A 25,260-nucleotide genomic window follows, 5' to 3' on the forward strand; every position below is an offset into this window, starting at 1 on the left:
AGGGTTGTCAGAATCTATTTTTCTCCAGGTACGCCGCATCAGATTAATTGACCCCACTAATTTGTATACAAATTAGGCCTCTTTGGCTTTCCGAAAGTTAAACCATGATAGACCAAATAGAAGGATCTTTAAGCGGTATTTCACGGAAAAAGCAAACGAAGGAAACCCGGCTAAGAGGGCAAAGTGACCTACAAATACAATCCCAACGGGGCTGCGACCATGCGGCATGCCAAAGTACAGAACGACATCGTATCTGGTTTGGATTTCTGATCCGGCAGAGGGCGAGGTTTTGATTTTCTCCCAAAACACAAAATTCGTCGAATCCTTTAACCAATGGAAATCAATTACTGTTAGCTCCTTCTCATTCCGTTTTTGTCCTCCGTAGCAACGCAACCCGCTTCACTGCTTCACTTCTCATTTCAAATCAACGACCCCGAAAACGCCCCCAACGCTATCCAGAGTTTCTTGATGGGTCAAGTCTCATGCTTGTAAGCTCCTCTGCAATTTATCCTCTCTACCCAATTCCTTTTTCTTGATTTGGTATCAACACACTCTTGCTTTTTGCTGAAATCTGGTCATTTTGGTATCTGGGTTGAGTGCTCCGTGGGATTTCTGGCTGAAAGTTCTTTCCTTTTTGCTTCTGATTTGTTTTGTAATTTGTCTTTCAGGCCCTGTGGTGTTTGTCAATATCGATTTTAGTGCTTGGACGTTGAGCTCTGCGTTGAATTGCTCGGGTCGGTTCCTTCGATGGAATATGCGGGGGCACTATGACATGAAAGTTTCGATCTTTTAATGGGTTTCGACTTGCCCTGCGAGCTTTAAGTTCAATTAGGATTCCGAATTTCGGGTTCTTCTGGTTGGTTTAGCATCTGCCTGAGATCACTTTTAAGCATCTGGGCACCTCGAATTTCTAGGTTTTGATTGGGAGGTTCTGTGTTTTCGGACACTGGAGATGCCTTTCAACGGTTGAAAATGTTTGGCATTAGGGAAGAAGTGCTGTGGTCAGTTTTATGACGCGAGAGGTTCCGCCTGCAGGAGTCGAAAGTAGTGGAATCTTAATGTGGGAATGGACAATAGTTCAATGCGGTTGGGCCCTAGAGGTCTTGTGAAGAGACATGAACTTGTAAGAATTATAATACAGTGCCTGTACTCCTTAGGATATAGCAGGTCCGCTTCAACTTTGGAAATAGAATCTGGGATAAGATGCAAATCAATGGAGCTTGAGCTGCTCAGCTCGCAGATACTGAATGGAAATTGGGATGATTCCATTAATACCTTAAATTCACTTGGCTTCTTAGTTGACGACTTGAGGACCTCGGCTCTGTTTCTGGTATTCAAGCAATGCCTCTTGGAGTACTTGAACCGGGGAGATGATTCCTTGGCTTTGTCCGTCTTGCGGAAACGGGTTTCCAAGTTAGGTATCACAATGGAGAAGGTTCAAAACCTTGCTAGTACTATTCTCTCTTTTCAGGAGATCGAACTGGGTGTTATGAATGATAATGTTGTTCAAGAGTTGCGGAGGCAGTTGCTGATTGAGTTGGAGAAGTTGCTTCCCCCGCCAATTGCGCTGCCCGGGGGAAGGTTGGAGCATCTGATCGAGACAGCTGTTACATCCCAATTCGATCTCTGCATGTACCATAATTCCCTGGGAGAAGCTTCTCTTTATGAGGACCACAGCTGTGGTAGAGATCAGATGCCAACAGAAACCGTTCAGGTGTGCATTGCTAGTGGAAAGATTATTTTATACCGTCAAAAGATATTGAATGATTTTCCCTCAGCTTTTGATATATCAACCAGAAACTAGAAGGGTCTCTATGTCTTGCAATTAAATGCTTATTACATTCTCAGGTTGATATTGAGTTCCATATATATTTCTTTCTGAAAGAGTAGATGAGAGGCCGTCGTTTCTGTCAACTCTTTGCTTTCGTGTTTTTGCTGGTCCAAGTTTAAGGCTGTCAGGAATGAAATTTTCAACTATTAGGAACAAGGGAAATTTTTTTTTGGTGATATATCAGGGTAGAAATAGCGGATATCATTTATTTGTTTTGGCCTTTGTCTTTCCATATATTTCCTTTTTAGCTACATTTTCTATCAAGTAAAGCCAAAAGTAAATGAAGCTCGTTTCTGCAGATCTTGACTGAACATAGGAATGAGGTCTGGGTCGTGCAATTTTCTCATAACGGGGAGTACTTGGCCTCTTCATCGTATGACTGCACAGCTGTCATATGGAAGGTAATGTCAAGATCAAATTGAGAAACTATATTTACAGTTCATAAGTTGGATTGTTATTCTATAATGGGTAGAGACACCTCTGGATTCATTGAGTTGGGACCTGCTCTCCTTAGTGCATGACATGTTCTGGCAATGGCAAAAGCAAAGCAAATTTCTATATGAGACTTGTTGGAGTGAAAAAAAAAAAAAAAAAAGCTTACAGCAAGAGCGAGATTGCATTAATTTACTTAGTCAAGATTCAGAAGTCGAAGTCCTTGGTGATGTCTTTGGTTAGTTCTTTACATCTAAAAATCTGCTACCTCAAGAAGATGTGTGTGTGTGTGTTTTTTTTTAATGTCTTACTGTGTGCTATAGGTGCGTGAAGATGGTAAGGTGATTCCGATGCACTCCTTACAGAGTCACCAGCGCCCCGTCTCTTTCATAGCGTGGAGCCCTGATGACTTGAGGCTCCTCACCTGCGGAAATGAAGAGGTTGCTAAGCTCTGGGATGTGGAGGCTGGTGCATGTGAATGCACATTCGGGGACCGCGACTTTGTAGTAGGCTCGTGTGCTTGGTTTCCTGACTCGAATCGGCTCGTCTGTGGCAGCTCCCACACTGAGAAGGGCATCTGCATGTGGGACCGCAATGGAACTGAGATTAAGGTGTGGAGGGGCCCGAGGATGCCCAAGATACTTGACCTCGCTGTCACATCAGATGGTGAGAACCTCATCTGCGTCCTCTCAGAGAGGGAGATCCGGGTGCTGAACGTGGTGACAAATGCTGAGAGGCTCATATCGGAGGAGCATCCAATCACTTCCCTCTCTCTCTCAGCAGACAACAAGTTCTTTATAGTCAACCTCAATAGTCAGGAGATTCACTTGTGGGACATTGCAGGGGATTTTAAGAAGCCGATCAGATATTTCGGGCATAGACAAAGGAAGTATGTGATTCGGTCCTGTTTCGGTGGGTTGAATAGCGGCTTCATTGCCAGCGGCAGTGAGGATTCACGGGTATGCTTCTTTTTCTGACTTATTGATTTGTCTTTTTGCCATCGGAGCTTAGAGGAAAGTAATGTTAATGTGATGAAGAACATGTGATGAAGTCATATCTTCAAGTACAATCTTCTGAATTAGGAAGTATATTGTAGAATCTGAATTTACTTTGATTATTGAATAAGCACATTTTTGCCATATTGCCAAGGGAAATTTTGCATTTATTTCTTAAATTTTATGAGTCCATGCTTATAAAATGAACCTTCCCCGATGTTTTTGCTTAAGACATGAAGACCGAAATATGAAGATTGGCCCGAAAACATGCTCTTTTCCGATGCCATATTAAATGACAGTAAAACCGAATAGTTTGAGCTTTCTAGAAGGCAATGCTCCGAGATATCTTCAGCAAGAATTTGATGCCATCTTTAAGCACATTTCTTTTGCCACTTTTTCAGCAATATTTCATTAAATAACTTCGGCAGGTCTACATATGGAACCGGCAAAATACTCGATTGATCGAGGTATTATCAGGCCACAAGATGACCGTGAACTGTGTGAGTTGGAACCCAAGGAGGCATAAAATGTTGGCATCGGCAAGCGATGACCACTCTATCCGAATATGGATGCCATCAGCGACCAAGAAGATGTCATAAGGAGCCTGACCAAGTAAGAACATCTGTGTTGACCTCATTGTACATAGTGCTTTTATTCCTTCTCTCTGATTTATCTCTTCTTCTCGGAGAAAAATTTTGCCTTGTGTAATATCCATTTCATTGCTTGATTCGTTGCTTGAGATGTTACCAAACCAATAAAAAACAGTATGTTCAAAGGTCAGTTGGAATATTGTTTAGCCTTCCTTTTCCTCCTTGCATATGTTATAGTACTATTCTCTTCCAGGGTTCTTTTGGAATCGCTCACAACGAAATAGCATAAATATCCATGAGTCGAGTTTCCTCCAATCTATTACTTTGTACCAGACTTGAGTTTAGATTCGGGACCCTACTCATTTAGGTTGGAATATACTGGAATGAAAAGGAATAAAGTGGAATGAATTGTTACTTTCACATCATATGCTCTCTATAATGAGTTGAAAAAAGTATTTTTCTTCGATACTCTTTATTTAATTGACAATTTCAGAATGGCCGTGCCCATTCTATTTCATTTCGGTATACCAAATGTGGGAGGTATTATTGAAATCCCATTACTGATAATAATTGGTTTCACAAATGATTTCAACTTAGTTGATTTCAGTTCAATTCAATTCAATTAAGGAATTTAAGTGAAATGAATTGAATTATCATGTTTGGAATGAATTTGAAGTAGAGTGATTCATCAGACAAGATTTCAAAATTTGAAACTAAGGTTGTTAATTCTAAATGAATTGAATTCTAGCTAAATTTTGTTGATTTTGGCCCGATTTAAATTTCAATGTAAATCTTGCAGTTTTAAAACTAATCTTATGTTATTTGGATTCCGGACAGTATAAATGAATTGAATTCTTGTGAAAGGAATTGAATTCTTGCGTCTTGGAGGATTTCAAGCAGACTATAATCCCGTTGTTTGTTCTGCTTTTCTTTTCAAGAGATGGGAGAAATTTATCAATGGCCATTTATTTAACTAGCCCCGAAACCCCCGCGCAGGATTATTATCATGAAAAAATAATATATATTTTTATATAATTAGATCATTATAAATATAAATTAACTTATGATTGTAGAATTAAGTTTTGAATAATTCTCAAATTGTTAATTAAATGAATTGAATAAAATTATTTTAATCAAAATTATGATAATTAGTTATAATTACAATATAAATTTATACCGTGCATTTTATGGTTAACGTAATATTTTTATTAATGCATTTTGTTATGAAAGCTTCATTTATATTTTTATTATTAAGTTCTACATTACTTTTATTTTTCCATCAAATTAATGTTGGTTAATTAGTTAAAATTAATGATTATGTTCAGATTTTTATTATTTCATATTTTTTTGTTATTATATTTTTAAAAACACGATTTCATATGTAATTTACTTCTCATGAAACATATAAGTTCTTCAAACTATTTCTTTTTATATTATGCGGAAATTTTAAAATTTTTATGTTATTTCATTATGGTTAGTCGTTTTACTATATACTAATTAAAGTTATACATGCACAACGGACATAATTTAAAAAGTATCAATTTCAGTATTATTTGTTTAGACAACATAGGTGATTGACGTTAAACTAATAATTTGAATAAATATATACTCTGTGATAAAAATATGTACTTTTACGATACTTATACGTAAATTACAATATCAATATAATAAAATTATCATTAAATATAAAACATAAATTTATAGCTCAACTATATCTCTCTATTTGACCAAAGACCTCTAAGTAATAACATATTTATATTGTGCAAGTAAAAACTTGGCAAAAAAACTCATAATGTTTTTTGGGCCAAAACTTCAATGGTGGGCTTTAAGAGACAAACACATAGTTCGTTGCATATATTATGAAGCTACCAATATTCTTTGTTGTTTTTATAATCATAATTTTAAAATTAATAGATTAGAGATGTGTTATTAACTTCGTATTGATGTGTATATATAATTTTGAGACTATCATCATAGTCGAAAATTGTCATGTTATTTAATTACTATTATATTATTTCAAAATCAATAGATTAGAGATGTGTTCATATTGATGTATTTTTAATTTTGAGAATATCGTCCTAGCTGAAAATAATCTCGTTATTTAATTTATATTATGATTTCAAATTAATCGATTAGATATGTGTTGTTAACACCATATTATTGTATGTATATAAATTTGAGAATATCATCACTGATAATTGTCCCGTTATTTAATTTATTGATTGGGACTCTAAAATTTGAGGAATTGAATTAATGGTCTTGGATTCGAGCAGAAGAAAATTGGGAGATGAATTTAAAAGCTCAAGAATGACATTCTTCCTCTTGAATACGAAAGGCCGATCGGTAAATAAAAGAGATTAAAATGAATAAGAAAATTTGAAATTAATTTATGAAACGTAATTATATGTACCATAGCCTTTTTTTTTTTGAAATATTTTGGCGTATTAAATATTTTTAGTTAATGAAGTCATCGCTTATGGATAATTCAAAAGTGGATGAAGGATGGAGAGTTAGGGATTTGACATATGATAGTACCTTATCAATCTCAGAAAAACACTTGATGTCTCGTTAAACATGCTATTTTGTTCTACCATTATAAATTATATAAAAAAAAATAAGTTTATATCTCAACTATATCTTCCTTATTCGACCAAAAATCTCTAAGTAATAAGTAATAAGTTTGTGCAAGTAAAACCTTGAAAAACAACTTTATTTTCTTTTTTAAGGCCAACACTTCAATCGTTGCCTAAACACAGTTGCATATATTTAAAACTATCAATATTCTTAGTTGTTTTTGTAAAAAATATTATCATTTCAAAATTAATAGATTAGAGATGTGTTATTTAGACCATATTGATGTATATATAATTTTGAGGATATCATCCTAGTCGAAAATAGTCTCGTTATTTAATTTCTATTATGATTTTAAAATTAATCGAGTAGAGATGATTGCTAACACCATCTTATTTTCATATGTATAATTTTGAGAATATCATCGCTCCAAATTGTCAAGTTATTTGTCATGATTGGGGTTATGAAATTTGAGGAGTTGAATTAATGGTCTAGGATTCTAGGAGAAGAAAATTAGGCGATGAATGTAAAAGTACGGGAATGACACTCTTCTTCTAGAAGACCAAAGGCCGATCGGTAAATGAAAGAGATTAAGATGAATAAAAAAATTAAAAATTAATTGCCTTGTTTATTTGAACTATTGTGGCGCATTAAATATTTCTATTTAATGAAGTCATCTCTCATGCATGATTCAAATGTGGATGAGGCTAGGGAGCTAGGGATCCTAAGACGCGGCAATACTTTATCAATCTTGACATGACACTTGGCGTTAAACAATATCTTTTGTTTTGCCATTATATATTATATATAGATTAGAAGATTCGTTTTGCCATTATATATTATATATAGATTAGAAGATATATACGTATAAAAAAATTGCCATCAATTTTTACGGATCAATAAAATGAGAATAAGCCATATATCAGCCTTGCCCTTTTGGACCGCTCAAAATGGCATTCATGTAAAGCTCATAAAGAGGATGAGAAGAAAGAAAAGAAGAGTAGTTATTCAATCACCGAATTCCAATACCGTGCGAAGATAACTCTATAAGTCGGCGAGAGTTACGACGATCCTCGAGATCTTTTCTTTATCGGTTTACTTCACGTTTCTAATACGGTCACTACATAATTTGATGAACCGTATTATCTTTATCCAAGACTTTCGTACCCGAGTTTATAGACGCGCCGGAGTTTGATTAGCCGGCAACTAAAACAATTAATTACACTTGATTAGGGGGAGAACAGCTGGGAAGTAATTGCGCCTACAATTGTGTTCCACACAATAATCACGATAAACAAAGTTAGATGCAGAAAAGGACCTGTGAGGGAAAAAGAGGAGATATTTTTCGTTTTATGACAAATTTAAAAGATAAATAAAAGAAAAATAATCAAAGGAGCTGACCAGTCAAAGGAACGTCTACAGCTTTATATGTCATAAAGACATAAATCATCAGTGAGTGGTTTGCTTTGAATGGGACATGTCATTGACTATGTGTTTGTTTTGATCTCCAACTCTTCTGATTTGACTCTTGAAACGATAACAGAAAAAAGAAAGATTACCAGATGAATTCAAAAATTGAATTTACCGAATATATAGCGAGGCGAATCCAATCAAGAAAATGTGAGAAGACTGATTAATTATTAGATGAGAGTCGAGTTTTTAACATATAAATATCAATGTGCGAATTGAAATCGGGCCTCTAATTTGTTGATCCTTTCTTTGCCGTGCCCTCTTCCTAGCTGTAATTGGAGCTGAAAGGGCTTGATCCCATCATGAATGAGAAAGAGGGCTATAACTGGCATAAATCGTTTTTATGCAGAAGATTTATGTGGGTGCTAAAGATTTCGAATTCGTCGCTTGAGATGAGAACATGCAACAACCTAGTCGTAGATAATAAGAGTTAATTTATCGTATAATCAAGGTTCTGTCGGATCAAATTTACTGTTGGATAGATGTTCATGAAGGAGATGGAACATTGATGACATGCGGAATTAGAGCACAAAGAATGATGTTTCTTGCAGATACAGAAACTAATGCAGAAGAAGGAAGGAAGGAAGGAAGGAAGGAAGAAGGAAAGGAAAGAATCCATTGCTACGACGAAGAAGAAGAAGAAGAAGAAGAAGAAGAAGAGGACTCGAACTTGTAGAACTTGTCGACGGCAGCGGAGACATCCCAAGTGCAGCTGATGCCCTTTGGGATGGTGACGAGATCCCCAGCTCCAAACTCCACATACGCCGGGGGCTCGGCATGTCCGGTTTTTGTTCTCCCTTTAGCTTCCTCTGCATTGCTTTCTTTCCTATTTTTATTGCTGTTGTAATATGCCTTCACTTTGCCTCTCACTATGTAGCATGTCTCCTCCGCGTCGTACTTCAGCTGGTACTTCCCCGGCGGGCATCCCCATCTGAATCGGCCACCGGTTTAATTTTGCCGCAACATGTGTAAAACAAACTGGGTTAGGATGTATATATAGAACGGAAAAAACTATACATATATAGATAGATAGATAGATATTGAGAGGGGAGAAAGAGATCGTATGTATGTGTATACTTGGGCCAGCACTTGATGTTGAGTTCGGATAGTCGGGCTTCCGAAAGGTTGTTCTCGACTCGGATTCTCAAGCTTCCAGAGGAGCCTGGTTCAGCAGCCATGGAGATGGTGGTGGTGAAGGAGATTGTTACTTAAATGATCAGCAGTCTTCTTCTTCTGGATAGTTATAGCTGTAATTCTTTATTTATTAATAATTTTCGGGGATACAAACCTTTTTTGCTTATCGTATATATAAAAAATATATAAAAATATTGAATAGATTATCTTTATGGATGTCATTGTCAAAGATGATGTTTCCATCAATTTATACTAAATTTTTAGCCAAAATATCTTGCAATGGCATGGATGTCTTGAGATGAACCTTCTACTAATTAATAAAAAGTTCGATTTCTTTTGGATAGTTTGGTCCACCACAATTTCTTTTTCTTTAATAAGTGTTGATTGATACCTCCATTAATGTAAATCAATATTTACAAAAGTTCACAATACGCATCCAAGAACACAACTCAAAACAATAGAATAGCTAACCGCTGAGCAGCAAAAACAAATTTACACAACTACTCTCTCTTGACTCTATCAACAATCCTATGCTTTTAATGATTAAGGAAGAGACGGGGACAATAATCAATCTTCTTGAACATCTGCTCATTCTTATCTTGCCAAAAACCTTACACGTAGATTTTCCAAAGCAACTTCAGGATGATAGTGTTCAACCTTCTCCCTTTGAGAGATAGAATCTATTCAGATTTCGAATACCAATAGCTGCCGGTCTATTTACTCCCGCCCTGCCCAACAAAGTCATCCAAATATCGAGATCGAGAATGACCGAGCACGAGAAGAAAATATGATCTCTAGTCCCCATGGACATACCACGATATTTCTCAATCAGTAGTTTCAACAACACCCCAACTTTATTACTTGTCCTTCGTATTCAACTTATTCTGCTAAACCAGCCGACATGTAGAAGTCACCGCAACCTAAGAACTCAACCTTGAAACCGCCCAGCTGACTTTCATATACTACAAATAGTGGGTCTCATCCCTTGGATGGTGGCAATCTGCGAGTAGGGAGAGAGAGAGGCGCATCAAAATGGAAGATAGATAAATCGAGACGGGACTTGCACCCATTAGCATGATGATTAGTTAATTGAAAGACCTGCGCATTGCAAGGATTAGAATTTTTGGTATCGGGGCCACGGTCGCGTCAAAGATGGAGAATTTGATCTTTGGAATTGTCATAGAAATTGCACTTTGGGCATTTTACACGTGGGGAACGCTTTTGTTAGAAAGATCTGCCAATCTTATTTGAAAAGAAAAGAACGACAAGACGAGACAAGAAAGGGAATTGGTCCGAAATAAACAGCTCACTCACTGTCAAAATATGACAATAGATTGATTGAAATCTCAGATAATGCTTTTTCTATCTGAATGCTACATACATTTAAGTAAAGTTTATTTAAGGATGAATAAATTTTAAAGAAAAATCATAAAGATGATCAGGAGAGGCCAGAGGCGTAGAGGCTGCATATATTCTTCCTTCGGTGAAGCTCTTTTCCTAACCTATAAAAAAAGCCAACATGAAAAGGTATAAATAAATAAGCAAACACCATCTCTCATAACACTTCCTTCATTAACACAATCTTTTCGAGAAATTGCAGAATTGAATGCTTTCTTGTCGCGCAACGAGGAAACTTCAATAAGGTTGTACTAACTATCAGAGTCATGACTGCATAATAGAAATAATTCACTTACCATGAGAAGCAGATATACTGCTTACAGAAGCTCCACAACGAGGGCTGAAGCGCCACCTCCCCCATTGCACACACCACCGACGCCGAATTTCCCATTTTTCTGCTTCAGCACCTATACGACATACACATGGATGGTTGTTGGTTGTTTGCTTCCCTTTCCTTAATAAATGCTGGTATTTTCTGAAAAGATGGGACCGACGCAAACTTTACAGTAAAAAAGGTCTTCCGACTTACCCCCAAGAGTGTGACCAGGATACGTGCTCCACTGCAGCCCAGAGGATGACCCAAAGAAACAGCTCCGCCATGCACATTAACTTTTTCCTGCAAGGATAACAGAAATGAAAAGAAAATCAATAAACAACAGCAAAACTGTCTCTGCAAGTGGTAATACTAATACATCATCCCAATACACAGACAAATAAGGAAATCATGCTAACAGAGAGCCGTGGGTTTCAAACTTACAGAGTTGATCCCAAGAAGTTTCTGGTTAGAAAGGGCCACAACCTGCAGAAAATTTTTCAAGGTCAGCAATCTCCTCGCCACAAATTCTGGTATCTGAGATATTACTCCATATTCTGCAAAAGAGAAGGTGGACAGGGACTTACTGCAAAGGCTTCGTTAATTTCATAAAAATCAACCTGTGAAGCCTCCAACCCAGCATTCGATATAGCCTTGGGAATTGCAAGAGCTGGTGCTGTTGTGAACAGCTCTGGTGCCTGCATAGTCAAAATTCAACTGGACATTAGGTGATCTGCTAATGCAACGCTTGTTATAGATCACAGGACAATTGAACTGCAGAGCATGATCCAAGTGAAAACTTCTCAGCATCATACATCTATGAATTACCTGAGCAGCATCAGCATATCCTGTGATCTTAGCAATAACTTGGAGCCCAAGCTTAAGTGCTTTCTCTCCACTTACCAAGACCAATGCAGCAGCACCATCACTGTCAACAAAAATAACTTTTTTTAAACTTGAACTGTTCCCAGCTATTATTGATAAATGTATTCATATTAAAGTAGGATAGAACCAACTGCTACTGCAAATTTTTGGTGAAACCTCTGTATTATCCAGTTGTTTAATAAGCTCTGTTGATTAACGCCTTACCGTCTATCAGCATACAAATGTGTGAAATTATCAAATGAAAAGGATACCCACAGAATTAGATTTCTTCTCTCTCTAGACTGGAGATATTTATTGATGGATTTAATCTAAGTACATGTAGAGGGCAACTGGAACCTACTATCAGGACTTAAGTCAACTGCCAGCCTCACTAACTAATTGAATGAAGAATAACAACATTATAGAATTAATGTACCTCAATGTACTGACCTTATACTGGAGGCATTGCCAGCTGTTACAGAGCCTCCACTCTCCTTGAAACTTGGACGTAGCTTCCTCAACTTTGCAGGGTCAAACTGGCATTGATAGAGAAATCGTGTTAGTCGCAGAAAACATAGTTTATAAATCTGTTGCCTTTACATTCACCTTAAAGTAATTGAAGCACCATATATGGACAACATATGACATGAATTTAAGTAGGCATTCTACAAGGCATGCTACCTTTCCAAGACCCTCATCCTTGTCAACAATCGTTGATGGTCTGCCCCTTCCTCCAGAGACCTCAACTGGCACAATCTCCCATGAGAAAGCGCCGGCATCTTGGGCAGCAATACCTCGCTCAAAGCTCTGGATAGCATAGTTATCCTGCAGGAATTGGACATAATGGGTTCATGGTAGAAATTTAAGTCAATATCAACCTAAAACGAGCTTATGTTCCGTCTTGCAGCAAAAGGGGGGAAAGGATCAATTAATAGTAAGTTACCTGCTCATCCCTTGTGATTGAATGCTGCTCCGCACATAATTCAGCGCACACTCCCATGCCATAATCATTGTAAACGTCCCATAAACCATCCTTCAACATGCCATCAACTAGAGAATCATGCCCAAGTCGAGATCCCTTCCTGCTCCAGAATGCAGTTTTTGTCAAACAATTTGTATATTTTAAATCTTCTCAACATTCTCCAAGAGAGCTAAATTCTATCAATCATAGGATATAAAAAATGGCACTAAAATAGCGCAACAAAGAGGTATAATCTAGCAGGTTTGGATGGAAACGAGCTTCATTTCAAAGAGGATGTGAAGGGAAGGTCTGGCAAGTTTTTATCTGTAACTACTGCTAGTCCATCAAATCCAGACATAACTTTCAATTTGAGATATTGGAGTATGAGAGAAAGCAAAACTTCTTGGATTTTTTCTTTTACCTAAACAGGGTTTGCTATTTTACGAGGATGCATTATTAGCAAGTAATAGCCATGAGTGTTGTTGAGCAAGTCTGGAAAACTACCTTGCTTCGGCGAGATATTTAGGCACGTTAGACATGCTTTCCATGCCACCAGCCACAACAACATCATTGATGCCCAGCTGAATGCTTTGGGCGGCAAGCATTGTCGCTGCAAAACAATTGCAGAATTGCAGGTTTAGCATCATTTCCATCATAACTAGAAAAGTGATATGCAAGGGAGGAGAAGAATATATTGAAGAAAAGAAGCACACCTTTCATTCCTGACGCACAAACTTTGTTGACAGTGGTAGCGATCACTGAATTAGGAATCCCAGCACCTAGGGCAGCTTGTCTAGCAGGAGCCTGCCCCAAGTTTGCACTGAGAACGTTGCCGAAGAAAACTTCTTGAACTAGCGATGGATCAACGTTTGCCCTTTTCAGAGCAGCTTCAAATTCGGCAACACCACAATCAATAGCAATGATAGGGAAAATGCACAAGAAAAAGAACCGTGATACTACATCACATGCAGAGCATACAGAATAAGAGGAGGTGAAGCATTACCTTCAATAGCAATCGAGCCAAGCTTGGTTGCTGGCAGGGATGAAAGAGTCCCGAGAAATCCACCCATCGGCGTACGTGCAACTCCAACAATGCAAACATCTGCGTGAAATGTCATACAGGTAAGAAAGACCAAAGTCATCCAAAATTCAAGAAATCTCCACGGCATGAGAGATATAGTACTCCTTAATTCATGACACGCCTTCCATTCAATAGCAAAATATTGCCTCACAAATTGTTTATCGTGAGTAGCACATATATCATCAGCAAGGGACAATTAAAAGTGGCATCATGCAGATCATATGCGAAATTTTCAATAATGATGATTTCGTACTACATCTCAGTTCTCACAAGCAAAAGATAAAAGGGATGCAGGATCGGCATTTGAATAGATTTATAATATATCTCCATTGAAACGTAAAGATTGGACAGGCAGAAAAACCACTGCATATAATCAGAATCCAAATCATCATAATCGAGACACAATCAGAGCGTTTCTTTAATACACGTGATTTCTCTTACGTTATGCAAACAATAAAATAAACCCAGGAAACATGAAATCAATAGCTGCACCGAAAAATCACCCAAAATGAACAACATTAAGCACTGGGATTATGCAGAAGTTCATCGTTACAAATATTAGACCTCTGGGCTTGATAGAATCTGATGAAGCTTCTACTGGAGCCATGGATGAAATGCTGTAGTGATCTGCCTCTGCACGCAAAATATGGAACTCAATTAAACACTCGATGCCTGCCAAGAGTACTGAGCTACACGTGAAATGCAATGAAATCTTCCTTGTTTTACGCTTCACGTCACGTCACATCACATCAATCCAAAACTTAACAAAAATTTCGGAAATAAACATAATCCACGTGGTGTGTTCAAATGAACGAGTCGAAGGAAAACCAACAGAAAAATGAAACACATCGGAAGAAAAACTCGATCGAAGAAACTTCAATAGCACGCAGAACACATAGCGGACAACGACTCGAGCTGCAGAAGCTTCTCGCAGATCTTATGCGACGGCGGAATTCGACGGGCGAATCAAATGATTCCTCGCTTTCCCGCCGATCTCTCACGGACATGAACAGATCAACAGCTCAAGCACAAAAATTCTCGCGGAAACCAAATTCGTCTTCCACAGTGTAGCAATGGAAGCCACCGGCGGCCGATGGCGGGATCGGGAGATTAAGATAGGAAGTTGAAGCGGGAGAGGAGGAGGAGCTGTACCTGGTCGAGCTGCTTCTTGCTCGTCGAGCGAGAGATGGAGTGCTCGGAGAAGGGGAAGCAGAGAGGGAGTTGGTGTCCGAGCTAATAACTATGGTGGTAGAGTGAGGGGAGGGGGCGATTGCTTATATATAGCGCGGGGGAGAGCTGGAAAGGCCTGAAGGGGGAACAACTGAAAAGACCGATGCTGATTATGCGGGGGTCAATTACCGAAATACCCCGGGTACTCCATTTTTGACTCAATAAGAATTTGTATATATAAATATCATTTTCAGTTATTGTATTTCTGCGTCCTGAAAATACGTATGCCCTTTTCACGGAGAAGGGAAAAAGAAAAGATAATATCACAATTACGCTCTTGCCCCTCGAGTTTGACCATCTTTTATTGAGGTGGTTATTAGTGCATTACCATTTAAAATTACTAATAATTCAAATTCTCACTAAGATAAATTCTCACTTTAAAACTAATGATCATGTTACATCATCATATTTGACATTGATTGATAATTTTGCTAGTAATCCTCGTTACCTTGTTTAGGTAGGAAGCAGAAGAGTCGAGAAAGAGTTGGGAGTTGGTCTTGGCAAGGAGTCAGCGACGTTGAGGAGCCGGCGAAGGGGAGGAGTTGGTGAGGTGAACGGGGAGAAGCAGGGGCAGGAGGCGGCACCTTCTGTTTTGCTTGTAAATCTAGATAGTCATCCATTCTGGGAGAGTATATTATTAACTGTGTAGAAAAGTGAATTACTAGTAACTTATTTCTGTCAAATATGATAATTTGGTGGGGCTAGGAAATTTAAAATCATATTCTCAGTAATCTACATTATTACTTCACAACAAATCACCATAAAGAGATTATTGTTTATCTAAAATTTTCATGGCATCGCGCGCTAGCACACAAAATAATTTGACTTACATTCCCATACTTGAGAGTTATCAGTCCCGTGAACCATGTTATTATGTGCAATACCATATCAATCCGTGATAAGTAATTTGACATTCTTGCTAAGCATAGATAGGTATTGACTCTTAATTTCTCTTGTTAGTGCAAGCTCTTTAAAAAAAATAATCGTCTAACATTCATACGAGTCGGTTGAAATAGATTTTTTCAGCATACGAGGTAAATATCGCATTAAACCGTATTATAGAGAAACCAGCACGGGTCAAGTATGAGCGAATATTGAAAGTTAATTAATAATTATGAGTGGGAAGGAACCTTACAAGGCGATTTAACTTATTTTGTGAAACCGTAATTAATGATTAGAAAATTGTTAGGTGAAAATTGAAACTTTTGAGAGTCAACTATGGAAGTGTAGAAGCCACAAAAATTAGGGGACGGAAGTTGGTGAATTGGTCAACTAAAGGCAGCAGCACATCCTTTTTGTGAGACCCCAATAAGTAAACTATATAATAAAGGAAAAATACTAAATTCTCTATTATCCTCTTGATGTTCACATTTGATGAAATATCCTTGATGTTTATAAAATGATAATTTATATATTGTGAGCATTTAGGAGGATAATTAGAAAGACATTTAGAAAGTTTTTGCCGAATTCATAATCAAACGAGGAAATTTAACATCAACGTATGAAATCGAACTTGAGCCTTGGAGATCTAATCCCATCGTGGAGCCTTCAACATAGCAACTAACAAAAGTTTGAGCAGGCATGTTAAATTGAGCTTCCGAAGTCGAATTTCACCATAGAAGCCCAAGTTGGCTCAGCTCCAACTCTAATCGATCTCTTTTATTACATTCCCTTAATTTGTTTACTTTTGATTTTCCTTCTCAATCAATTACTTTCTTTTTTTATGCCAATATTAAAAATAATAATTACCTTGTTCTCGATCTTCTTATTCCTCCTCCTCCCTCCACCGAAACTCCAATAGGGGAGGAGGAAGGGCAATGGCGAGTAATTACGATATCATCATTTTGTCCCTCTCTTTTTCCCCTCCTCCTACTATGGTACTGTGGCTAAATTTGGAAGAAAATGAAATCAGATGTCTTCTTCGGTTAAGATTTAAACATTGTGGTTTGATTTGTAAATTACTAAAGTTCAGCCTTTCTTTTTAAGTGCAAAATTCTCCCTTACAAAAAAGTGAATTCTCTCTCTCTCTCTCTCTCTCTCTCTCCTTCTTTTTCGGCCACATCATTAATATTTATTGTCTAGTTATATTAAAAATTGAGAGTATTTTTTAATCGGGGCCCACAAAATCAGAGAGGGCAGTAACACGTGGGCCTAACCGTACACCTCATGCATGTCAGGAACCCAGTTGTTCATATTACTTTAAAATTGTAAAATTTCAATCTTGCCTTGATTCAAAAGTTTAAGATAATAGATTATGATACTCAATTATTTATAAATTTATCAATTAATTCGAATTTTTGAATTAAAAATGAGTCAATTATTTATAAATTCGGTAAAATTTTACAAAAATTTATTCAAGAAAATATTTTTTATTAGACCATATATTATATTAATATTGTCAAATAAATTTATCTCGTGAACCCATAAAGTATTGATGTGAATATGAGGATTTATCATTTGAAATCTGGACACTTCTCTCTTTATGTTAAAAAAAAAAAGAAATTAAAGATATTTTTTTTGCTTTTGAGTCTTATCTATGAACCTTTCATGCTCATTTATTTCACATGCGATATCTCATCATTACGTTTATGGGTCTCCAATGTCATCCGAAAAAAAAAAAGAAGTCAATAAGAGTTATACCCAAGAACAAATATTAGCATATTTTTATGTTAAATAAAACACGGATGAGATTACCCTTTTGTTTCTCCGATGCTTTCTGCGACAGATAATACAGGAGAAAGCATCTTTGTTATAATAAAGAGATAACTCTTTGTTACGTTTCCCCACCACACCCCAACTTTCAATATAATAAAGTAATAATAATACTACTTATAACAAGTGTTTTTTTTTTGGGTGACAACTAATAATAAGTTCAAAAGAGTTATGTGTACTTCAAACTCTATTGGTAACTTTTTGATTTTTGAGAAAAATAATATAATTTCACCCATTCGACCGACCTTATTTTAATGAATACAATGATACCATCTTTTAACCTTAGTTCTATTCAGAGATTTCATCTTTCTTAAAATTTCAGAATATATATAATATATATGTAATTGCTCGCTTAATTACAGTAAATTTTTCAACGGACAATATCATGAATTTATTAGGTAAATAAAGTTAAATAATCCTCATAATGCACAAGACCATAATTTATAAATCACATAAAAACCGAATTTTTTTCATGACGATTAATTATTTTATGGGATGTACAACAGAAAGGAAACAATTTGAACGCTTCTTGCTATCTCGATAGTAACCTTAATAATATTGAACTCTTTGATAAATGCAGATTCAGTACGAGAATAAACTTCCACAGTTGTGGATTGGAAAAGAGAAGACATGATGGAATATTTAATATTCTTTTTTTTCTAAAGAATATTTTAAATATTCAGTTACATTAATTAATTATGATGAAGTCCAAATATAACAAAAAGAAAAAGAAAAGAAAAGAAAAGGCCGAGCCAACTTGATTTGACTCAGCTAAGGGTTTGTTTGATTTAGCTTAATTAAATAAGTGCTTAAAAATTAATTATAAGTTAGTTATAAAAGAAAATGAATGTTAAAAATGTGAAAATATGAGAGATAAAGATTTAAATTACTTAATCATAGCAAAAATCACTTAATAAAATAAGTAAAAAATTATAACTTAATTAAATAAGTCATTATTCATTTATTGATACTTTTTATCTCTCATAAAACTTCTCATCTTTATTTATTCATCCTTTCTTCATATGCATTTCTTTCCTTAACTAATTAAGTACTTAAAAATTAAGCACTTAATTTATCAAACACTATCTAAGTTTGTACTACTCCGTAGTGGAAACCGAAGTGTTAAAATTGATGCTTTGACTTATTTTTCCTTTTCCCACCAACTAATTCCTCTTCCCACCAACGATCAATACAATAAGTTTTCGCTCACTCTACGAAAGTAAGAGGTTTTGTGTTTTATTCTCATCCATAGAATTTTACGAGCTCTTTGATTTCCATTGCCCCTACCTTTATTTTATTGGCCAATGAGGCTACCTTGTAATAAAAAAGAAAATTTCGTTAGGCAGATTATCTTGTATGCGATATACATGATTGCTTCTTGGAGAACCAAATTGTTTAATTGCATAAATAAAATTAAATCAAATACTCTGTGTTCATATATACGTCAAAATTGTCGTTATATATGTATTACGTTTAACAGTCCATTATTACTCGAACTGTTCCTATTGTCCTCCTAGCAATATGATGCCAAATCTATAGAAAACTATTACGGGTACCATTGAGAACAGAGGGAACGAGTAGAGGTTTGTTTTCTACATATTCCCATTTTTTTTCCTTGTATGAGATTAAGATAATAAATATAGATCTTGATGGACAAATAAGATCATCGATCTAAATTTATTTTGGTGATATATAGCATGTCTCATTCTCCAGTCTAAGCCTAAGTTCGATTCTCCTCATAACTTTTTCTATTTTATTTTGATTATCTTAGGTAATTTACTATATTGAAATTCTTTTATCGTTTTTTGAAAAGATGGCACCTTTTCTATTCGATTTTCATTATTTTACCAGCATTTATTATATTTAAATTATTTTCTCTTTTTATAAACATTGACCGGTTAGGGTTGTTTAAATGGCGTCTGAGCTACAACTACAAATAGGAAAATAAAAATTTTTAAAACTAAGCCTCAATTTCAATTATCTCATCCAATTGATTTAAAATTCTCTTTTGACGTTGCTTTAGGTAGTCACTAACAATATCAATATTCTTCTCTGTTTTTTTTTTTTTTATACATGCGTCGTTGGATTTAGCTGACAATAAATAGGCCAAATAACCATTACAACGTAATAGCACAGAAAAATTTTATGGTGCAATTATTATATGATAAAAAAATCATTAGAAGATAAACTAATTATCTATTATCATAATTGAACTGTCCAAGGAACGATTGTACGTTAGCTCGTCGTCCATACGGAGTGCCATACGGAGTGCTTCGATGAGTTGATTATGAATTCCATTTTCAATTCCGTGTGTGGGAAGACCTCACTATATATCTTATAAGGGGCTGCCGCACCTACCTGGAATAATGAATGCTACGCAAGCCCTTTCGTGGAAGCATATGATATCTTGTTTTTTTTTTTTTTCCTTTTCTTTGATTTATATATTGCATAAAATCTATAGCAAAGACTTGAATCCGAATATCTTTGGTCACGACTCATGCACATGGAACATGATTTTACACAAATTAGTGTTTCGAGGGTTCGACTCTGCGGTCACATCCAACAATTGAACCGGCATTTTGATCCTCTGGGTAATTTTTAAGTCGGAGGAGGGTGCAACACCTACGCACTTCGATCCTCAACACTCGCGAAAGTTTAATTTTTTTGAATGAAAATTATTTAGATAATTATTTTCCTTATCCTCATACATATGCATTTGTTTGGTTGTCGAGAAAACGGGAAGTTAGTGTACCTAACTCTGGTATTTTGCTGAACTGTTTCTCATTGCGGCTGCATTCATGCCAAAACTATCATAATCACAGAGAAAGCTGGGCATGTGATGCGAACCCTCGCTTCGAATTAAAAGATTTCGAATTTCATTCTGATTAGTGTAATTATTTTTCTATCCTCTATAATTTACATTTATTTCATTAACTTCACGAGTCATAACAACCATTACTCATCTAAGGCTTTAGCGATATCGTTGCCGCGGACATCCGGTCTTGACGTTTTGACCTCCATTCAAATGGAAATGAAATTTTTTGTATTTATCAAAAGAATTTAATCGAAGGACGTAGTTGTACATCTTTCTCCTTATATTTGCTATAAAATGTCAAGTTGAAAATATTTTTGCAGTCTGTAATAGAATAAGCAAAAGAGTTTTACTAAATCCTTCTAAAAGTTTTTCTAATTATCCTTTTAATTACTCAAGATAGTATGAAATATCATTTTATCGGTATCCAGTGGTATTTTATTAAATGCGGACGTTAGGAAAATAATCAAATTTGGGAGAGTTTAATGCTCCGTTTGGTTTTGCAGTTAAAATCACAAAAATTTTAACTTCAACTTTAACTCAACACACTACACAATAAAAATATACATTTTCCAAATCAAAAATTTTAACTTTAACTCAACACACTACACAATCATTTATCATTTTTTCACAATCAAAATCAAAGTTATTTTAACTCTAAAGCCAAACGCACCAGTTTTCTATAAGGATGATTAACGTTGGCCGCTTGCCTAGAGCTATTCGCCGAGAGATTCTCTTTCTTGCTTTCTTCTCGCATTGAATTTTGCAATATTTTCTATATATATATATATATATGTATTTTTTTTTGGCCTTAGGTAAGGATTAGAAAAACCACGTGGATCTTCCAACTGTATGTCCAACAAATTGGCTCTAATAATAATAATAAAAGAGCTTATCCGGTTCCTTAAAGCGAAGGTTGCTCGCGCTTGAAAAGACGATTTCGGATCAATTTTTTATGGTGAGATCTCTAAGTCATAAAAAATTAATCTCATGTATATAAAAAAAATGGTTTCTTAAAGGAATCAGATCGAAATTTATAAGTTCGGGTGCTAATTGACTAAACAAGAGACCATACAAATATCAAAATTTCCGGGCGAGCGCTTCCCAGAGTGACCACCAAGGGTTAAACTAATATGGCTCAAAATTACTCCTAGCATCGTTAAAATGATAAAGTCATAACAACGCTTACTAAGTATAATTTCTTTTTTTTTTTTAAACCAAGATTTTGAGTTTATATCAGCGACTTCCAGAATTCAATAAATTACAAATTAAGTTGCTTGTTAATTTTAAATTTTGGTTTGGCTACTTACCACAACAAAGTGAAGCACGAAAGTCAATTTCGGCCATCAATTTAGTGATCAATCGATCTCTTATTATAAACGGTCACGGGAGCCTTTTGTTGACGTTCGTTTCAATTGTTGGACTTACGCAGTTATGCAAAATATAAATTAATAGATCAAAGAGGTTTTATATGAATAAAATAAAGAATATTCTCTTGTGTTATTAGTTTGTATTATGTTTATTTATTTTATAAAAAAAAAGGTTCATATGCATAATAGGAATAGAGGAGGAGAGAGATAAAGGGCAAGTAAGTCTCATCGATTGACATCACAATCCAAAATTGCTTGATTCCAGGTTGTGCCGGTACTACCGCTATACTAAAATTCATTTCTCATGTAATTTTAATTTTAAATTCACACTTCATATAACTGACAAAATCTAAATAAACAATTCTACTTTGCAGTGCTGTAATGAAAAAATACCAATAAAATTATTACAATTATGAGAAATCATAGCAACACTACTCGACAATAATTCTTTCATGTGATGCAAATCTGATCAGTCACGTTATGAGGTAAAAATACTGAAAAAGTTTCTTCACATATTCAGTAGTACTTACTAATATTGTGTGAACCAGAAATTAGGTTTAGTCCGTAATTATTATATGTTTAAATATTCATGTATTAGGTTGACTTAGTGATCCGTGGTCAATTTTTATGTCATCATAATAAATGAGCTGAATGAGATAATAGTTGAACTTGGTGGTTTACCAGTTAATATATGGCGCTTCAAAATATTAATTTTTACAGAAAATTTTAATTATACCTCTAATCACTGAGCAACGGCTCAGATTATATTGCTAATAATAATAAGGCCAGCAGGTTCACTACATCTTTCTATTCTTTTCCTTTTTTTTTTTTGACCTAAGTACTAAGAAGTATACAAAAATCCTATCGATTGATGTTTTTCCTTCGCTTGAACTGTCGAACTCTGATACAAAGAGCTATCATAATGTACGGTGTGCGATTAGGGCGTATTAAAATGTTCCAAGAATCCAGGAAAAGAAAATAATGAAGAACATGACCAGCTAGCGATGGGGGCAAAGTCTTGTACAAAACACGAGCTTGGCCATCAAAATGATACACATATCTAGAAATTAAATGCAGTCCACATTTTCGGTGCAATAGCGACTCATGGGAAGTAATAGCACCGACCGGACCTCACCTGCAGGATGAAGCCGTTCTTTCATGGACCAGCTCGCTGGATCGCGGGACAATAGTAACTCAAATTTTACTCAGAATATCATCTTATTTTCTCATCAATGCGGATCGATCGATCGATTACAAATAAAAAAGAAACAAAAGCAATGCGGATTAATCGAACATATACATGCATGCATGCGTGCGTGCATACATTTATATTAGTGAGTGTCGATAATTAGATTGCAAATTCGTTTGGGATTGCATTTCGATGATTTACTTGATGTAATTCGTGACCGTAATATCTTGCATATGTGTGGCGTGTTATTTACATAGCGAGGTCCAATGGCTTTAACAGGCACCATTTATCAAGTGGTGGTTATAATGCAAGTACTTGACCGTTAGTATAATATAAGAGGCGGTCAACAGCGTTTTGTCCGTTCCAACGAAGGGAAGTTATTTTGCAAGTGACATGTTGTTCAAAATGTGTATATATATATATATATATATATATATATGTATGAATCAAAAGTCCCTCCGTGGGACAAATCCCAAACGATAAAGACATATCTTTTCGATTTGTATCCATGAGTTTTTATATATAGAAGGCGTTTGTGCCAAAAGTAACAATAAAAGATTAATTTATCTCTTCCAAAAATAGAGTGAGAGTGAGTGAGTTTCTGTCATTGCTAGTCCAAAACTCTTAAGCTTCATTGTATCATGAGAGGATCCTGTCAAAATCTTTTAGCAACTACGTGAGGAGGTGGATAATTCTTTTTCGGAAAGTGTCAACCCATGCCTTGAAGCCTTTCCCCATTCGTGTTCTTGTTCGGGTTTCCAAGTGATCAGGAGTTCGTTCATTTCGATGTTGGTGCTGTCTTCACCAAATCCGTGCAACTCGAAGACCTTCATACCCAACAGTGAGATCGCTCTTGTGGATGCGTCAAGTAATTTCAGAGAAAATGTAAAAACAGATTGTGAAATTTATTTCAACTTTTTAAGGTTTAAAGAGAATAAAAAAAAATACTGCACATATAAATTATGACTTTTTCATAATATGTTATATGTAATTGAAAAAAAAGAACTATTTGCTATACATACTAAGGAGATGTAATAGCTGGAAGACCAAAATCTTGCATGGTATTTAAGGTACTGTACCCGAACGATATTTTAGAACTTTCCGAGTAAATCTTCTTTGATCGATGGGGATGTACGTCCGTAGGTCCCAAACACCTATATCTCTTTTTCCCTGAAAGACGAACTTATAGTTTGCTGGCACCTTTCTAAAACGAAATTTAAGTTATGGTTGCACATATTTATGATTCACCAAACACTACGGTTTCATCGACCAGTAATTAAAACCATTAAAATATTGTAGACCTTTCAATGCCCTTAGCTTGTCCTGCTAGAAATTTCTTCTTGAAGGGGAAAAATCTAACTTATCTTAAAAATGAAAGCAAATAAAAGTATATTAACAGGTCCATATATACGGAAAAAAAAAACGGAATGGAGTAATTTGGTCGTTTTTCACCTTTAATGAATTGAAATACTTTGAAACCCGAAAAGTAAAAAAATAAAGGTGCTTAAAAATATATTATCATTTGAAAAATAAAAATTATATGATGTTTTTATTTATTAATTATTTATTTAAAAATTATGCGAAATCGTAGATCAAATTACATCATTTTCTCGTGCAACATTCATGATTATTTTACTAGTACTATAAAAGCGCATGGAGCTCGCTTTTTATTGCTGCACATTTCACTTCCAAAAATACTCACAATTCTTTTAAAATTTTCAAAAGTGCCTATGTGCAACTTTCAAGGAAATTCTCAATGGATCATATACTCTCTCCGCTGATATTTTGTTTTTATAAAGAGATACAGTTGACAAATGTAAAAAAAAGGAATTTATAAAAGGAAAAAAAAAGGGTCCACTAATCTCTTTTTAGAATTGTACAAAGCAAAAACTGCTACTTCATCGGTCAGGAAAATAGAAACAAAGATAGGGAAAGATTGACGACATCAAATTTCCAGCCCATGAACAAACTTCTCAAGTCGTTCAGTTTTACCCCTCCCAATGGAAGTCCATCTTTCACCAGGATGCAAAGTTTTGCTCCCGTAAGAGCAGAAGAAAATACGAAAACGTACGTAATCTGCTCATTCTCCACGACTCTTTTTTGCCTGCAATTGTTTATGTGGTTTTTGAGAAAATCGTAGTCTTAATTTCTGGTAATGGAGCTTGTACGCCATTTACATCAAAGTTTATTGTTTAATTAGGAATGTTACTTCTTTATATATTGAGTTTTTTTGGTGAAAATTATATATTGAGTTTTTAGTGCTCATATATGCTCGACGGAATCTTAATGAAATCAAGTTTCTTCTTT

At 35.5% G+C, this 25,260-nt stretch overlaps 3 protein-coding genes across 3 annotated transcripts; 1 reads left to right on the forward strand and 2 right to left on the reverse strand.

Annotated features, from left to right (window-relative positions):
• The first annotated feature begins 316 nt into the window (after nucleotides 1–316).
• On the forward strand, nucleotides 317–4,061 carry LOC116214962 (WD repeat-containing protein WDS homolog). The gene is made up of 5 exons (XM_031550499.1): nucleotides 317–488; nucleotides 669–1,714; nucleotides 2,131–2,232; nucleotides 2,587–3,222; nucleotides 3,687–4,061. The coding sequence occupies exons 2-5, from the start codon at nucleotides 1,067–1,069 to the stop codon at nucleotides 3,855–3,857; spliced, it is 1,557 nt and encodes a 518-aa protein (XP_031406359.1). The 5' UTR covers nucleotides 317–488; nucleotides 669–1,066; the 3' UTR covers nucleotides 3,858–4,061.
• A 4,245-nt stretch (nucleotides 4,062–8,306) lies between these two features.
• Nucleotides 8,307–9,127, reverse strand: LOC116214216. The gene is made up of 2 exons (XM_031549570.1): nucleotides 8,967–9,127; nucleotides 8,307–8,820 (listed from the first exon to the last, which is right to left on the reverse strand). The coding sequence occupies exons 1-2, from the start codon at nucleotides 9,065–9,067 to the stop codon at nucleotides 8,511–8,513; spliced, it is 411 nt and encodes a 136-aa protein (XP_031405430.1). The 5' UTR covers nucleotides 9,068–9,127; the 3' UTR covers nucleotides 8,307–8,510.
• Nucleotides 9,128–10,247: 1,120 nt separating this feature from the next.
• On the reverse strand, nucleotides 10,248–14,949 carry LOC116214215 (acetyl-CoA acetyltransferase, cytosolic 1). The gene is made up of 14 exons (XM_031549569.1): nucleotides 14,793–14,949; nucleotides 14,205–14,273; nucleotides 13,563–13,661; nucleotides 13,273–13,446; nucleotides 13,064–13,169; nucleotides 12,542–12,680; nucleotides 12,280–12,423; nucleotides 12,049–12,134; nucleotides 11,563–11,662; nucleotides 11,322–11,432; nucleotides 11,179–11,220; nucleotides 10,951–11,037; nucleotides 10,718–10,828; nucleotides 10,248–10,525 (listed from the first exon to the last, which is right to left on the reverse strand). The coding sequence occupies exons 2-13, from the start codon at nucleotides 14,245–14,247 to the stop codon at nucleotides 10,739–10,741; spliced, it is 1,221 nt and encodes a 406-aa protein (XP_031405429.1). The 5' UTR covers nucleotides 14,248–14,273; nucleotides 14,793–14,949; the 3' UTR covers nucleotides 10,248–10,525; nucleotides 10,718–10,738.
• Between the last annotated feature and the right edge of the window lie 10,311 nt (nucleotides 14,950–25,260).

Source organism: Punica granatum, chromosome 7 (assembly GCF_007655135.1).
Source record: "Punica granatum isolate Tunisia-2019 chromosome 7, ASM765513v2, whole genome shotgun sequence".
Classification (NCBI taxonomy): Eukaryota; Viridiplantae; Streptophyta; class Magnoliopsida; order Myrtales; family Lythraceae; genus Punica; species Punica granatum.

Excerpts from the sequence above, each read along its gene's own strand:
- LOC116214215 (XM_031549569.1), bottom strand. The coding sequence starts at position 14,247 with ATGGCTCCAGTAGAAGCTTCATCAGATTCTATCAAGCCCAGAG. Across the intron at positions 11,221-11,321 it reads AAATTAACGAAGCCTTTGCA|GTTGTGGCCCTTTCTAACCA; the intron begins GTAAGTCCCTGT and ends AATTTTCTGCAG. Across the intron at positions 10,829-10,950 it reads TCCTGGTCACACTCTTGGGG|GTGCTGAAGCAGAAAAATGG; the intron begins GTAAGTCGGAAG and ends TATGTCGTATAG.
- LOC116214216 (XM_031549570.1), bottom strand. The coding sequence starts at position 9,067 with ATGGCTGCTGAACCAGGCTCCTCTGGAAGCTTGAGAATCCGAGTCGAG. Across the intron at positions 8,821-8,966 it reads AACATCAAGTGCTGGCCCAA|ATGGGGATGCCCGCCGGGGA; the intron begins GTATACACATAC and ends TGGCCGATTCAG.
- LOC116214962 (XM_031550499.1), top strand. The coding sequence starts at position 1,067 with ATGGACAATAGTTCAATGCGGTTGGGCCCTAGAGGTCTTGTGAAGAGA. Across the intron at positions 2,233-2,586 it reads GCACAGCTGTCATATGGAAG|GTGCGTGAAGATGGTAAGGT; the intron begins GTAATGTCAAGA and ends TGTGTGCTATAG. Across the intron at positions 3,223-3,686 it reads GCGGCAGTGAGGATTCACGG|GTCTACATATGGAACCGGCA; the intron begins GTATGCTTCTTT and ends TAACTTCGGCAG.